The following is a 15,191-nucleotide window of genomic DNA, read 5'->3' as shown; positions in this document are numbered from 1 at the left end:
TTATGATTGAAATTCATATATGGTTTGTGTCCGGGAGGTTCCGGATGAGTTTCAGAGTGGTTTCGGATCATTTCGGAGAAGTTTGAGTTTGCTGGTTTCTAGTGAAACACTGTTCATTTGCAATTGTGAACCATTTATGGCAATTGCCAAAACACTGTTCATTCGCAATTGCGAAAACACTGTTCATGTGAGGTACTGTTCATTCGCAAATGCGAAGTTTTTGTCCGCAAATACGAACATAGGCAGAAACTTAAGGATTGAAAATCTGTCATTTCTTTATTTTCGATGGGGATTTTTGGAGCTCGATTTTTGGGCAATTTTGAGGATTTCTTCACGATTTCGACTGGGGTAAGTGATCTATAACCTAAAGTGATTATATTTCATGAATCTATGATTATATTCATCGTTTAATTCGGATTTAAATGGAAGAAATCAAGATTTTTACAAATTCTTCCAAAAATAAAAATTTATGATTTGGAGGTCGAGTTGTTATTGGAATTCGATAAAATTGGTATGGTTGAACTCGTATCGGAATGGGTGTTCGTATTTAATAAATATTATGTCGGGTTCCGATGGGCAGGCCCCGTATTGACTTTTGTTGACATTTTGAAATAAATTTTTAAGTCAATATATTATTATCCGGAATTATTTTCGATGAATTTTAATGAAGTTATACAATTAATTTGGATAGATTTGCGCTGTCCGGAGGCCAATTCAAGCAAGAAGGCTATTTTGGAATATCGGCCTAACTTCAAAAAGGTAAGTGTCTTGCTTAACCTCGAGTGGAGGAATTACCCCTTAGGCATTGAGTCTTATGTGCCATTTGTGAAATGTGAAAAGCCGTGTACGCGAGGTGACGAGTACGTACTCGGGCTTGTACGTGCAAAATTCATTGAAATAAAGTCTTAGGCATTATTGCGTAGTAAATTGGGAAATTGTGGGAAATTATTAAATCATCTGTTTGCCATGCCTAAATCCTTATTGTTGAATTTGTTTTTATATGATACTTTGATGTGATTGTTACTTGAAATATTTATGAAATTTCGTGAGTATTGTTGGTTTAATATTTCTTGAAAATTAATTCCAATATGAATCTTCTTATGCAAATAATTAATTTAAGCGAGCTTAAGAATAAGTGTTATATACATTGTGTGGAGCCTTGGTGTAACGACCCGGCCGGTCGTTTTGAGAATTTGAGCCTTGATCTCCTAATATCTGCTTTCCCCATATTTGTTTCTGCTTTTGGGATTTACCGGAGTGTTTGATTATGGAATTCGGGGAGTTTTGGGATATTTAGTCCCTAGTTGTGAGTTTAAGCCTTAGAGTTTGGATGGTAGTCGAACTGTGTGAAGACGGATCCGGAATGGAATTCAGTCGACTCTGTTAGCTCCATTGAGTGGTTTTGGGGTTAGGAGCTCGTCCGGAATGCGTTTTGGAGGTCTGTAGTAGATTTAAGCTTAAATTGGCGAAAGTTAGTTTTTCGGCGATTTCGGCCGATAATGAAAATTTTGATAGCGAGCTCGGAATGGAATTCCGAAAGTGGTTGTAGGTTCGTAGTGTCATTTGTGACATGTGTGTAAAAGTTGAGGTCATTCGGACTAAAATTGATGTGGTTCGGCGTCGTTTGTAGAATTTAGAAAATTTTAAATTCTTAGGCTTGAATCTGTGCTTAATTCATGATTTTGTTGTTGTTCGATGTGGTTTGAAGGCTCGACTAAGTTCGTATGGTATTTTAGGATTAGTTGGCATGTTTGGTTGAGGTCCCGGGAGCCTCGGGCTGTGTTTCGGATGCTTAACGGGAAGAAATTTGGACTTAGAAAAATCTGGTGCCTTTGATGGTTATGGTGTTTCGCACCTGCGGAAAATAGACCGCAGGTGCGCGAGCCGCACATGTTTAGATGGAAGCGCAGATGCGAGAAGTCGAGAGTTGGCCTGGGGTCGCAGGTGCGAGGAAGTTCCGCATCTGCGATGCCCGCAAATGCGCAGAAGCGGAAGGGACGTCCGCAGGCGCGAGTGCGCAGGTACGGCCCTTTCGTCGCAGGTACGAAGGAAGAGGGGGCAAGTGAGTTGCGCAGGTGCGCACGTTTTCCGCACAAGAGCACCCGCAGGTGCGGAAATACCTCGGCAGTGATTAAAATCGAAGGGCTTCGCGATTTTTATCATTTTTGGCTTTGCAAACTCGGGTTAGGGCAATTTTTGAGAGCATTTTCGAGGCATTTCTTGAGGTAAGTTCCTTGTGCTTATTTTTGGTCAATAATCTTGCCTTGCCATGTGTTTTCCCACCTAGTTAATGTGTATTTAAGGTGAAAACTGGAAGTTGGAGGCTAGGGATTTTGAAGTTTGAATTGTGGATTGGAGGACCATTTGGTGTCGGATTTTAGTAAATTTGATATGGTTAGACTCGTGAGTGAATGAGCTTTCTAGTTTCGTAAATTTTGTCGGGTTTCGAGACATGGGATCGGGGGCCGAGTTTGAACCAATTTCGGGTTTTGGCCTAATTTTGTAGTTTTTCTTGTGGGATTCATTCCATTAGCGCGTATTGATGGTATTGTACTGTTTTGAATAGATTCGGGCCATTTGGAGTCGGATACTAGTGGCAAAAACGTGATATTGAGTTGATTTGAGCGGTTCGAGGTAAGTGGCTTGCCTAACCATGTGTTGGGCACTTCCCCCTTAGGATATCTTGATATTATTTGGTGTGTGGGCGCCGTGTACGTGAGGTGACGAGTACGTACACGGGCTATTATTGTAAAAATCATGTTTAACTTTTTAAAATCATAAATTGCTTCTCTTATTAAGTTGTACTAATTTATTTAATTGTGTAGTTTAGACTAAAAAAGCATACTTACGTATTTTAACTGCCTAATTGACATTCTGTGCGTCATGTTTAGCTAAGTCCTTATTTGCCTTATCTGTGTTCAGTATAAACTGTATAACTCGATGCCATACCTTTCATTTCATCTTGCGTTGCATATTTACTTTGGGACTACGGACGTATTCCGGGAGATCCCCTATACTGCATATTTACTTTGGGACTACGGACGTATTCTGGGAGATCCCCCAGCACTGCATATTTACTTTGGGACTACGGACGTATTCCGGTAGATCCCCCAGCACTGTATATTTACTTTGGGACTACGGACGTATTTCGGGAGATCCCTCTGTACTGCATATTTACTTTGGGACTACGAACGTATTTCGGGAGATCCCCCAGCACTTCATATTTACTTTGGGACTACGGACGTATTCCGGGAGATCCCCTTGTACTGTATATTCATTTGAAACTATGGGACGGTATCTCGAGAGATTTTCCATTGTGTTTACCTTGTTTTGAGCCGATGGCTCCCTTAACTATTAAATTTTTGAGAATTTCTTTAATTGTGTTACCGTAAATTCTACTTATATCTTTTACTGTTTAATTTATTATATTTACTCCGATAGGGCCTTGACCTGACCTCGTCATTACTCGACCGAGGTTAGGCTTGGCACTTACTGGGTACTATTGTGGTGTACTCATGCCCTTTCCTACATATGTTTTCGTGTGCAGATCCAGGTACGAGCTATCGGCCTTGGGGTTAGTGCGTGCTGCTGATTCTAGGAGACTTCAAGGTACTTTTACTTGCGTCCGCAGATCTTCGGAGTCCCCTTCTACTCCCTCGTCTAGAGACTTTCCTTATTATCTTCAGACTTTTGTATAGAGCTACATAGATTATAGTAGCTTATGACTTAGTGATATTCCGGGTATTGGAAAACTATTTTGTATATGCCGAATGGTGATACTCTTGGCTATTTATAATATGTTGTTTATCTTTAAAATATTGTATTTTTTTTATATTTATCGAAATATTAGGCTTACCTAGTCGTAAAGTCTAGGTGCCATCACGACCACTTACAGAGGGATAATTTGGGTCGTGACACTTGGGCTATTTGTTGTGAAATTAATTGATTTTGTTATGTCTTTGGAATTTGATTGTGGCCATTGGGCAAATTATGATATGAATTTATTTTATTATATTGTCGTGTTAATTTTCCATGTAAATTATTGTGTTGTGTGAGTTACTATTTTGGGAAGATAAGGGTGACATTTCACTGTTTATATTATGTGGGTATAAGGGTGATATTTCACTGTTATTGTGTTTGTTGGAATATTGTCTGGGCGGAGCGATAAGGGTGGCTTTAAGAGCGATAAGGGTAGAAATATGAGCGATAAGGGTGGCTATTGATATTGTCTGGACAGAGCGATAAGGGTGACTATAGGAGTAATAAGGGTGGCAATAAGAGCGATAAGGGTGGCTATATGAGTAATAAGGGTGGCAATAGAGCGATAAGGGTGGATATTGTTAAGGACGATATGTGATGATGTGGGGTTGTGGTGTTGATAATTTTCATGTGATGTTGTGATTTTCTTGTGTTTATTTCTATACCTTGTGCAACTTGTCTTGTTGTTGCTAAATTGATAACAATATGATTTATGTTGAAATTGAGAGCATGTGGCTATTGCCAGGCGGATTATAAAATGAAATATGGGCACGAGGTGCCGTGAGTAAATAATGAGAATATTTGGCACGTGAATTGTCCGTGCAGTTGTGATATGAAATGTGGGCACGAGGTACTGTGATGAAATGATAATGATAATTGGCACGTGAATTGTCCGTGCAATTGTGATATGAAATGAGGGCACGAGGTGCCGGGGAAATATGATAATTTAATTATGGGCACGAGGTGCCGTAAAAATATAAAAATGGGTTGAGACCCTTGTTTATGAAAAATATGAAAATGGGCTGAGACCCGTACTTTTATGATTATGAAATGAGGTGTCACATGGTGACTTTTTAATTGAAAGAATTATATTCAAAATATTTATTTGGAAGGATTTTTACTTAGAAAGTATTATATGAAAGAATTTTATTTGAAAGATATTTATTTGAGGAAATTATATTTGAAAAGATTTATTGAAAGAGTTATATTTGAAAAATAATTATTTGAGAAAATTATATTTAAAAGAGAGTTATCTGGAAGAATTATATGTGAAAGACATTTATTTGAAGGACTTGATTTAATTGGGTATACTTGTATTTATTGATTATTGAATGATATTAATGGTATTCTTGTTGTCTGCTGTGCATATCACTGGTTGTTCCATGTTGTCATATTGTTATGTGTTTCTTATTATTTTGTATATTATATTGCATATGTTATTAGACTAGTGAGTGTCTTGACTGTACTTCGTCTCCACTCCATTGAGGTTAGTCTTGATACTTACTGGGTATCGACCGTGGCGTACTCATACTACACTTCTGCACATTTTTGTGCAGAGCCAGGTATTGAAGATATCAGACTTGAGTAGAGTTAAAGCGCGATCATAAGGATTCAAGGTAGAGCTGCTTGGTCGTCGCAGTCCCTTGGAGTCTTTTCATTTCATTGTACTGTTAATTTGTAATCAAACAGTATTGTATATTCGGTCCTCGTGATCATTCCATGTATTCAGTTAGAGTTCGTGACTCAGTACTACCAGTCTTGGGAGGTTTGTATTGTAATTATTTCCGCTGTTAGCTTTTAATTCAAAAAAAAAAAATGACTTCAAAATGTAATAGAAATCGACAGTCTTAGAGACTAGGTGCATCACGACGTCTGTTGTGGGATTTTGGGCCGTGACATGCTTGTTGAAAAATAAAGAATATGCTTCTAATACATAATCATGCTTCCAATTTTTCTTCTTTCTTTTTATCTATGATCAGAAGAGAATCGAATACACACTTATTATGTTAAATGTTATTATGTGTTATACTTTCAGTTTCATTAACATTAGCGCTCACTGATTTTTTTTTTTATTTTTTTTTTGCTTTTAGAAAAACCATAAAGCTGAAACTATTATATCTACACACAATCTTGAAAATGTTTACAAATTATAATGATAATACGAGTCTAGTTGCAGACGGGAAAAAAGAAACTCATATCATTTAAACTTTTTCCGATTTAATTATCAGTTATCTGGAGCCTACTACCCTGAATAATTCGCATTTATTCAAGACTCAAACAGAAGTTTTTTACTTACGAGCATAAGGGTATCTCAACCATCTCGTCACACACCTCGATGCTTGGAACATATCATAAATAATTTCCTAATGTACCATATAGATCCATTTCTTAAAGTGAAGGTAGTTAATCAGTCATAACTATGTAGTAACTTTTAAAGTTTTCAATTATTGTAATATGATTGTACAACCACTTCTGGTTAATCTTTAACTGAAATGGTGAGAGATCAAAATAACTTCTTTTTTTAATTTTAGTTTAGCTTTATGCAATTTGTAACAATTATATTACAATAATTTTATCAATGCTCACTCTTTATTCAGAGTGATAAATGAAATAAATATTTAGACAAAATGATTGAAAATTAAAACATGATTCGAAAATCTCTAGCTGCATAAAAGATATGAGTCATAAGTTTATAATTTTGTGTCAGTGTACATAAATATTTTGTTTTTATTCAAGATAAACGTTAATCATGTTGGATCCAAATTCGTTAACACATGAAATATGCTTCGTGAATAAATTTGCAAGAATAAAGTGTAAAAGAAAAATAAAGATGGAAAGGAAATAAATAAGAGAAAAGTTGATATCAAATCCTTAAACTTTACTCAGAGTGAAAGCAACAAGCAATTATGCGATTAACTTTTGAACAAATCAATTAGCAGCTATTAATATTGGGACATCCAAAAGCTAAGCATAATTTAACTAGCTACTTATTACTTCCTCATATCATTTTACTTGATATGTATATTAAGAATAGATGTTTACTTTTACTTGGTACTTTACGTATATCAAGAGAAGACAACAAATTTTTTCTTATTTTACCCACAATATTTATTACCATTTTAAATCATTTTCTCAAATTTAATAAAATATGTATTAATTAATATGAATAACATGATAAATTATGTAATTTATTTATTATTTTTTAAGGGACGTGAAAAGTTAAAATATTAAAGCAAAAGTGACGAGAGAGTAGTTGATAAGACACTTACAAACATTATTGTCGTTTACACATGCAAATGTTTCATTAATGTTTTTTAGACAGTCATTTTTATGCTAATTTGGTTGTTTGCAATAGTAGGACTTTCGGATGCCAAGTTGTCACATTTGCTTCAATGAACGAGAGGAAAGAAGTTGTCATTTTTATCCTAGTTAATTTGGTGCCAAGTTTCCACAGGCATTGCATTTAGAACTGCGATAACGATGGATAAACAAAAATAATTTTGGGATAAAAATTCTGTATCGCCCTGTTCCTTGTTTAATTATTAATCTTGTGATTAAAAATAATACCAGAATAACTTATACATGTCAGATGTTGGAGTAGTAATTTCAACATAATTAATCTCAGTATAACTAATTTCATAATAACTTGTCATTAAACCAAACGACCCCTGAAAATGACATTTTATGGCACAAATATGAATTAATCGAATTTTGAGTTTTTGACCTAGTATTCAATTTTATATTGGAGGCTCAGCTAATCATATTCGCGCCGCGATGGTCCATTAAAGCGGGAAGTATTTTTTATTAAAATTTTTATTTGTAGGTTCGATACTGTTAATCAAAAATGGAGGGATATTATGCATCCATTACAATTCTTTGGTCCATTAATTATAATAATAGTCTGGTATTAGAAGAAATTGTCCTTTTAAAAACTTATTATTTTTTTTAAAAAAAAATTCTCTCCCAAATTAGGAGGATTTATAGTGTTTCCACACTTCACCACCAGCGTGACTCGAACTCAGGACCTAACGATCGTGGGTGGTGGTGTTTTACCAATCGAGCAACCCTCACTTGTCAAAAGCTTATTATGTTGTTTTTAGAAATCTCTTATATTATTTTTTATTAATTTTTGATAAATTTGATTATTATACTAAAAATAACATTCATAATAAATTATAAAATCGAATCTTCCATGTGTACGTATACACACTTGTCACTGTCAATTTAAATTTTAAATAGACCAAATATAGTTTTCTTGACCAACAAAGTACAAAATAAGCAAAACAATTTGAAAGTAGAGTTACTGTCAAAGGGAATAGAAAACAAGAGGGAATCTATTCAATCTGTGTTTGGTTTGGTAAAAGACATTGGAGATTTCAGGAAGCAGGAGCGGACTCATTAACTCACCTGTTCCTTGTGGGCCCCATCACATCCAGTAGAGCGTTGCCAAGCGCGTGTTTCTCGAGCGTGAGCATTAAATTTCTCCAGCACATCTTTACATAAATAACCAAATAAATTTATTATTTATTTTTTCTGGTTAATTATATACAATTATATATATATATATATATATATATATATATATATATATATTACTATCTCCGTTCTAGTTTATGTGAACCTATTTCCTTTTTGATCCGTTTCAAAAAGAATAATCCCTTTCTAAATTTGGAAACAATTTTGCTTAAACTTATAATTTTACCCTTAATGAGAAACTTTTATAACCACACAAATACTCTGGGCCTCTTTTTGAATTGTTTAGGACCACAAATTCCAAAAAATTTCATTTTTCTTAAATTTCGTGCCCAATCAAACATGTTCACATAAATTGGAACGGAGAGAGTATATATTATTTTTAATTTAAGCGGTTAGATTGACGATTATTTAGATTAATTCTTCTTTTTTATCCCTTTTTCTTATTTGACTAAGCACAAATTTTTTTAAAGTTTTTTTTTGTAATTTACTATTTAAAATACACTATACAATTAAAAATTACTTTAAAATTAAATTATCTATAATTACGTGAATTACTTTGATGTTTGTGTGATTATAAATGCTCAAATTAAAAATAAAATAAGAAATTTAAATTTAAATTGAGACCACAAAATATCATTTTTTTGTGATAAACTAAAAAATAAAGTGCATGAAATAAATTGATATGGAAAGAGTATTTCTTGTTTGGTTCCTAAGTCCTAACTAACAAAAACAAAACTACATAGAGGAAGAGAAAGAAGAGAGGAAAAAATAAACAGAGTTGTGTGTCTTGGGAAACAGCATACAGCTGAGTTGAAGCTACTGCTCTCTTTCTCAGGGCTTATTGTATGCAAAAAATAAGCTAACCCCTCGAGCTCTTCACCTCACTTTCTTTCTCCTCTTTCTAGGCTTCTTCTTCTTCTTCTTGGAGCTTGAGTGAGTTTTTCTTTTTCTTTCTGCAAAATTTTTTATTAGCTGCTGGTTTGTATTTTCACAAGAAAACTTGAGTTTATCTTTCTGGTTTATCTAAGAATGTTCAATATTTACATGTGTTATTGTTGTTCTTTTATTAAAGTTTGAATCTTTTTGATGTATTCATGGGTTTAATGTAGCTATATTTGCTTAGGCTATTGATTTCTTATGTGGGTTGTTTTCTTTTTTGATGAAGTTTTTATCTTTGAGGAAATATTAGTTTTGTTTTACAATGTGGGTTGAGTTTTTGGCTTCAACAACAAAAGCAGACTGAGGTCTGGAGAGCTGTATTTGCTTAGAGCATTGATTTCTCATGTGGGTTGTTTTCTTTTTTGATAAAGTTTCTATCTTTGAGGAAATATTGGTTTTGTTTTACAATGTGGGTTGAGTTTTTGGCTTCAACAACAACAAATCTGTGTAATCCCACGAGTGTTGTATGGAGAGAATGGTATGTAGGCAACCTTACTCCAACCCTTGAACTGGAGAGAGGCTGTTTCCGCAAATTCAAATGCTTTAAATTGAAGTGTTTGTAGTTTCTTTAGATCTATATAACCTCAGTCAAACATGAAAAGTTGAAGCGTAGTTTATGAAAATGATCAAGTACCCAAAGCCCAACTAACTCTTTTCTTCTTGAAAACATGAATATTCTGCTTTGGAGTTGAGTTAAATGGTCCTGTTTTGCTGTTGCATCTGTTGTCGTTTTTGGTATCTTCACGGGTTCTCAGTTGTCTTTCCTGCTTTATCCTTGTACTAATGTTGTTTAGTTAAAAAAGAAATGTTTTTCCTTTACTGTTTCCTTGTTTGTGTTTTTTTTGGTTTATTTCTATCTTTTTGTCTAAGGTTTCGTTAGTTCAAGAAATATAAAATAAGAAAGATTCCCAAGTTTGGGAATCATTTCATCTGATTGTGTCTCAAAAAAGTCATTGGTTTCATGTTCACTTTTGAGATATTTGTTGAAATGTGGTTTCAAATGTCATTTTATTATGTTCAATGTTGTCCCAAAGATGTTATTTTTATACAGTGTGAGAACAGGAGTAAAGATAAAGAAAAAGAAAAAAAGTGGATACATGGCTTAAGTAATGATATTTGATTGCAACTTTTCTTTTTCACTTTTCTCCATTGTGTTTTTTTTAAAGAGCCTTGATGTAACTGGTAAAGTTGTTGCCATGTGACTCGAATGTCATGAGTTCGATTCGCGGAAACAGCTTCTTGCAGAAATGCAGGGTAAGGCTGCGTACAATAGACCCTTGTGGTCCGGCCCTTTCCCAGACCCCGCACGTAGCATGAGCTTAGTGCACCGAGTTGCTTTTTTTTTTTGGGTCCTTTTTTTGGTTTCTTCTTTTTCCATTGTAGGTTTGGTTGGTGGAGTGGAGGTAGTTTATCTGGAGTTTCTTTGAAGGGACAGTGTTGTTTGTTTAATTTGATTTCCAAATTTGAATGTGGATTAAAATTTACAGATTAGTCATGAACCCTTATTTGTCTTTTGCATATGTCATACATTACAATTTTTTTCTCAGCTAAGGAATCCTCTGAATGTTGTAGGTCAGGTGGCCTTTAGTACAAAGCTCATTTAGTTTCTCATTTCTACATTTACTGCTGAGAGTAAATTAATATGCAGACACCAAAATCCAGGTATTACTATTTCTAATTCATTCATGTTGTTGTTTATGACCTTCTATTTTGCATCTATTGATCTCTTGCAGATAATTCAACCCTTGCCTTTTTTTTTTCCTTTCGTATTTTCCTCTCTCTTGAAGGGAAATCTTGGAACAACGGTCAAGTTGTCTTCATTTGACCTATAGATCACGAGTTCGAGCCGTGGAATCAGACACTGATGCTTGCATCAGGTAGGGCTGTAGGCTGCCTACATTACACCCCTTGGGGTATGGCCCTTCCTCGGACCCTGCGTGGACATCGGATACTTTGTACACCGGGCGCTCTTTTTTTAATTTTCCTCTCTCTTCATGAGACCGGAACATTGGTTTTGTTATTCATTTGATAAATGTAGATAAATTTAAGAGTTCAAGAGTGTTTTAGCAAAATAATTTATCATCTATAGGTTTTCAGATTCAATTATTGCCTTCTAGTTTAGTGCATTTGTTCCCAGTAAGAAGGAAGTTAAAGCATTATGTTATAGTCTGATATCGCATCTATCATAAAAATGGGTGATCATCTTGAAAAATATCACATGTAAACTTCTGTAACATATTGGTAATACAAATGGAACATCTTTGAAGACTGATTGTGCTCTAAAAGAAGCCGGTAGTAAAGCTTTTGCCAAAACAATTACTGTGCAAAAAAGGAGAATTGATATACATTTTAAAATAAAATTTGATACTAATCTTTGAACGGGAGCCTTGGCGTAACTGGTAAAGTTGTTGCCATGTGACCAGGAGGTCATGGGTTCGAGCCCTGGAAACAGCCTCTTGTAGAAATACAGGGTAAGGTTGCATACAACAGACCCTTGTGCTCCGACCCTTCCCCGGACCCCATGCATAGCGGGAGCTTAGTGCACCGGGCTTCCCTTTTACTAATCTGTGAGCCCGTATTTGTCACGTCGTTTGAGAATTACGTTATTATCTGCACTAGTTGTTTGACTATCTCATTCATCTTCTTCCATGTTGTTGAAGAACTGTTTCTGTGGAGGTGCCACAAAGGACATCTCCTGCTACACCAAAGACAACTCGAAAACTCAAGACTCCGGGTTCAGATGCTGATTCTGTTTCATCTCCAAATCCAGCAAGCAGGACACCTAAAGACAGGAGTCCGAAAGTTGTTGGTCGCCGGTCGCCTCGGAGTCCAGTGATGGAGGTAATTGAGTTATGTGTTAAGCTTGGAGTCCAGTGATAGAGGTAATTGAGTTATGTGTTAAGCTTGGATATTCAGTACATCTCAATTGGCTTTTATGACTATGCTTGGAATGTCAAAATGAATGTCAAAATTTCTTAAATGGCTTTTCTGACTAATTGGTACAACTAAAATTGTTTCCTTTCTGTCACAATATGTATGGTATTACTCCTGTTCCATCCTCAAAGAAAAATGTATGGTCTTACTCAAAGAGAAAAAAAGCTTTTATTTGAAGGTCTACAAATAGTTATGTCAACTAGGATTTAGGTAAAATATGTCCTCTCATTAAGCTTTTGATCCTTGCTCGTCGTTCATGCTAAAAAAACTAGTCGTTATCATGTCCATTCTTGATTTAACATATTACATTCGCTGAAAGTGATTGAGGTTGTTATCTTCTTTCGGTAAGTGCACAACCCTTTGTTTCTGACGCACGATGCCTTCCCATATATGTCGCTGTTGTCAGTGAAGAAACTGTCTTGCACAGTTACTTGTTAGTTCAAGGCACTCACAGTATTTGCTAGAAACCAGGAAGTCACGGGTTCGAACCGTGGAAACAGCCTCTTGCAGAAATGCAGGGTAAGATTGCGTATAATAGACCCTTGTGGTCCGGCCTTCCCCGGACCCCGCGCATAGCGGGAGCTTAGTGCACCGGGTTGCCCTTGTTGCTGTTCCTAATCTTTTGTTCTTTTCCTACTTAAAGGTACCTAATTTTAGTGTGATGCTCATTGCTCTTATTTTGTGCAATACAGAAGAAGCGTCCAGGCAAAGTGTCCGACTTGGAAACTCAGCTTGCTCAACTCCAAGAGGAGCTGAAGAAGGCGAAGGACCAGCTCAGTTCATCTGAATCATTGAAGAAAAGGGCTCAACAGGATGCTGATGAAGCCAAAAAGCAGCTCGCCGTTATGTCAGAAAAGCTCGAGGATTCCAAGAAGCAGCTAGTTGAGCTCTCACATTCAGAGGAAGCTCGACTGCTGGAGTTGCGCAAGATCTCACAGGATCGAGACCGAGCATGGGAATCCGAGCTTGAGGCTATCCAGAAGCAGCATGAGTTGGACTCTGCTGCTTTGGCATCTGCCTTGAATGAAATTCAGAAACTTAAAATTCAGCTGGACCGAGTGGCAGATTCTGAAGCCACTCAAGCTCATCATGCTGAGTCCGCTCACGCTGAGATTCAAAGCTTAAGGGTTGAACTTACGGAAACCCTTACATTGGCTGAGAAATTGAGAAATCAGCTTAATGATAGCAAGGAATCCGAGGCTTGTTCACTTGAAGAAGTGAGCAAAGCTCAAATGCAGCTTGAAGTGGCCAAAATGACAGAGGATACTCTACGTTCTGAAGGTCTGAAAGCGATGGACGTCTGCAGAACCTTGTCTTTGGAGTTGGAAAAATCAAAGGATCGAGTGGCATCTTTGGAGGAACTTGTCAGCAAACTCCAGTCTTCAGAAAGTTCTGTAGCTTCAGAAGGAAACAGCGTAAATGTGGAAGCTGATGAACTAAAAATTGAGCTGAGTAATATACAAGTCGAGGTATTTCAATTAAGAGCTGCTTTGGAGGCTTCTGAGAGAAAGTATCAGGAAGAATACATACAGAGCACCTTGCAGATAAGAAGTGCTTACGAGCTAGTGGAGCGCACAAAATCCGAATTGACTCAGAGGGATGCCGAATGGGAGGCAAAATTAAATGAAGCAAAATCTGAAGTGCAAGAGCTAAAGGAAAAACTGATGAACAAAGAAGCTGAACTGCAACACATTTCAGATGAGAATAAGGGGCTAAGTCTGCATGTCGAGCAAATGCAGTCAGCTGATAAAGAGTTTGAATTAGCTGCTCAACTGACGAAATCTGAGTCAATTTTGGGAGATCTAAGAGGAAATTTATTAGACAAAGAGAATGAGCTACAGAGTCTTTTGGAGGAAAATGAGCTGCTGAAGTCAGAGATCGGAAAGAGGGAATCAGAGAGTACCAAAATGAGCGGCGAGGCACTTGCCTCAGTAGAAGCAGCGAAAACTGCAGAAAGAGAGGCTTTGATAAAGCTGGGAGATTTGACTGAGGAAGCAGATAGAAGCAGTAGAAAGGTAGCACGGGTCACTGAGGAGTTGGATGCCGCACAGACTGCAAACTCAGAGATGGAAACCGAGCTGAGGAGGTTAAAAGTGCAATGTGATCAATGGAGAAAGGCTGCTGAAGCAGCTGCATCAATGCTTACAACTGGAAATAACGGGAAATATGTCGAGAGAACAGGTTCTTTAGACTACCACACTATAGGCGGAAAGCTTGGTTCTCCACTTTTGGACGACTTGGAAGATGACTCGCCAAAGAAGAAGAATAACAACATGTTGAAGAGAATTGGTGTTTTATTGAAAAAGGGCCAGAAGTAAATAATGCCTCGTATCGTGCAGGTTGCTTTCGCATGATCATTGCTTCATTTCTCCAGTAATCTTAATCGAGGAAACATTTTTCAGTATTTGTTAATAAATCTACTACTTTCCTTCTCAGGACTGTAGCTGAGCTGATGGCTTCGTGGAACGAATCTCTTTTGCAGATTTTTGTATAGCTGTTTGGAAATTGATGATCTTTGTATGATCTCACCTGCCTATATTGGTAGGTTTGCTTGGGAAATAGTAAGAGCTTAATCTCTTCTTTTGAAAATTCAGTTTGTATGGCAATTGATATTTTCAGAGACAGGCTGTTGTATTTTCCAACTATTTCTTGCAAGTTTAATGAACCTAAGAGGGATGATTAATGGTAGAATTTGCTTTATTGTTGCTTCAAGATTTTCATGTTAAAGATGGCATTTGTATCTATCTTTATTATGTCAAAGATTGGAGCCATTAAAAGAAAAGGAATGAAAAAAAAAAGGTGGTAAACAAAGCCCGGAGAAGGTAGTGTATGCAAATCTTACCCATACCTTGTGAAGGCAGAGAGACTGTTTTCGATAGTCTCTCGACTCGAAAAAAGCATGGAAAGGAAAAGAAGCAACACACTAGTAAGAGAGTGAGATAGCTGAAGCAAAAGAAACAACATATAGTACTCTTAAGTCCAAGAATAAGAGAATGCAAAACACTACTACTACTACTATTATGGATACTACTACTACTATTATGGAAAGGAGAGATGTACGACTACTTACTAACTTACAACCC

At 36.4% G+C, this 15,191-nt stretch overlaps 1 protein-coding gene across 3 annotated transcripts; it reads left to right on the top strand.

The window, feature by feature from the left end:
- Positions 1-8,962: 8,962 nt before the first annotated feature.
- LOC104103229 (interactor of constitutive active ROPs 2, chloroplastic-like) lies at positions 8,963-14,820 on the top strand. 3 transcript variants are annotated; one of them, XM_070181870.1, is made up of 5 exons: positions 8,963-9,168; positions 10,747-10,836; positions 11,835-12,015; positions 12,801-14,447; positions 14,545-14,820. In XM_070181870.1, the coding sequence occupies exons 2-4, from the start codon at positions 10,817-10,819 to the stop codon at positions 14,424-14,426; spliced, it is 1,827 nt and encodes a 608-aa protein (XP_070037971.1). In that variant the 5' UTR covers positions 8,963-9,168; positions 10,747-10,816; the 3' UTR covers positions 14,427-14,447; positions 14,545-14,820. The 3 variants fall into 3 exon arrangements, with proteins under 3 accessions (XP_070037971.1, XP_018628635.1, XP_018628639.1); XM_018773119.3 differs by having other exon boundaries at positions 12,801-14,820; XM_018773123.3 differs by lacking the exons at positions 8,963-9,168; positions 10,747-10,836 and having other exon boundaries at positions 11,916-12,056; positions 12,801-14,820.
- Positions 14,821-15,191: the final 371 nt, after the last annotated feature.

The sequence above is a fragment of the Nicotiana tomentosiformis genome, chromosome 7 (assembly GCF_000390325.3).
Source record: "Nicotiana tomentosiformis chromosome 7, ASM39032v3, whole genome shotgun sequence".
NCBI classification, from domain to species: Eukaryota; Viridiplantae; Streptophyta; class Magnoliopsida; order Solanales; family Solanaceae; genus Nicotiana; species Nicotiana tomentosiformis.
This window is presented reverse-complemented; position numbering and strand designations above follow the sequence as displayed.

Coding starts and splice junctions, on each gene's coding strand:
- LOC104103229 (XM_070181870.1), top strand. CDS start 10,817: ATGCAGACACCAAAATCCAG. Junction 10,837..11,834: donor ATGCAGACACCAAAATCCAG/GTATTACTATTT, acceptor ATGTTGTTGAAG/AACTGTTTCTGTGGAGGTGC. Junction 12,016..12,800: donor CTCGGAGTCCAGTGATGGAG/GTAATTGAGTTA, acceptor TGTGCAATACAG/AAGAAGCGTCCAGGCAAAGT.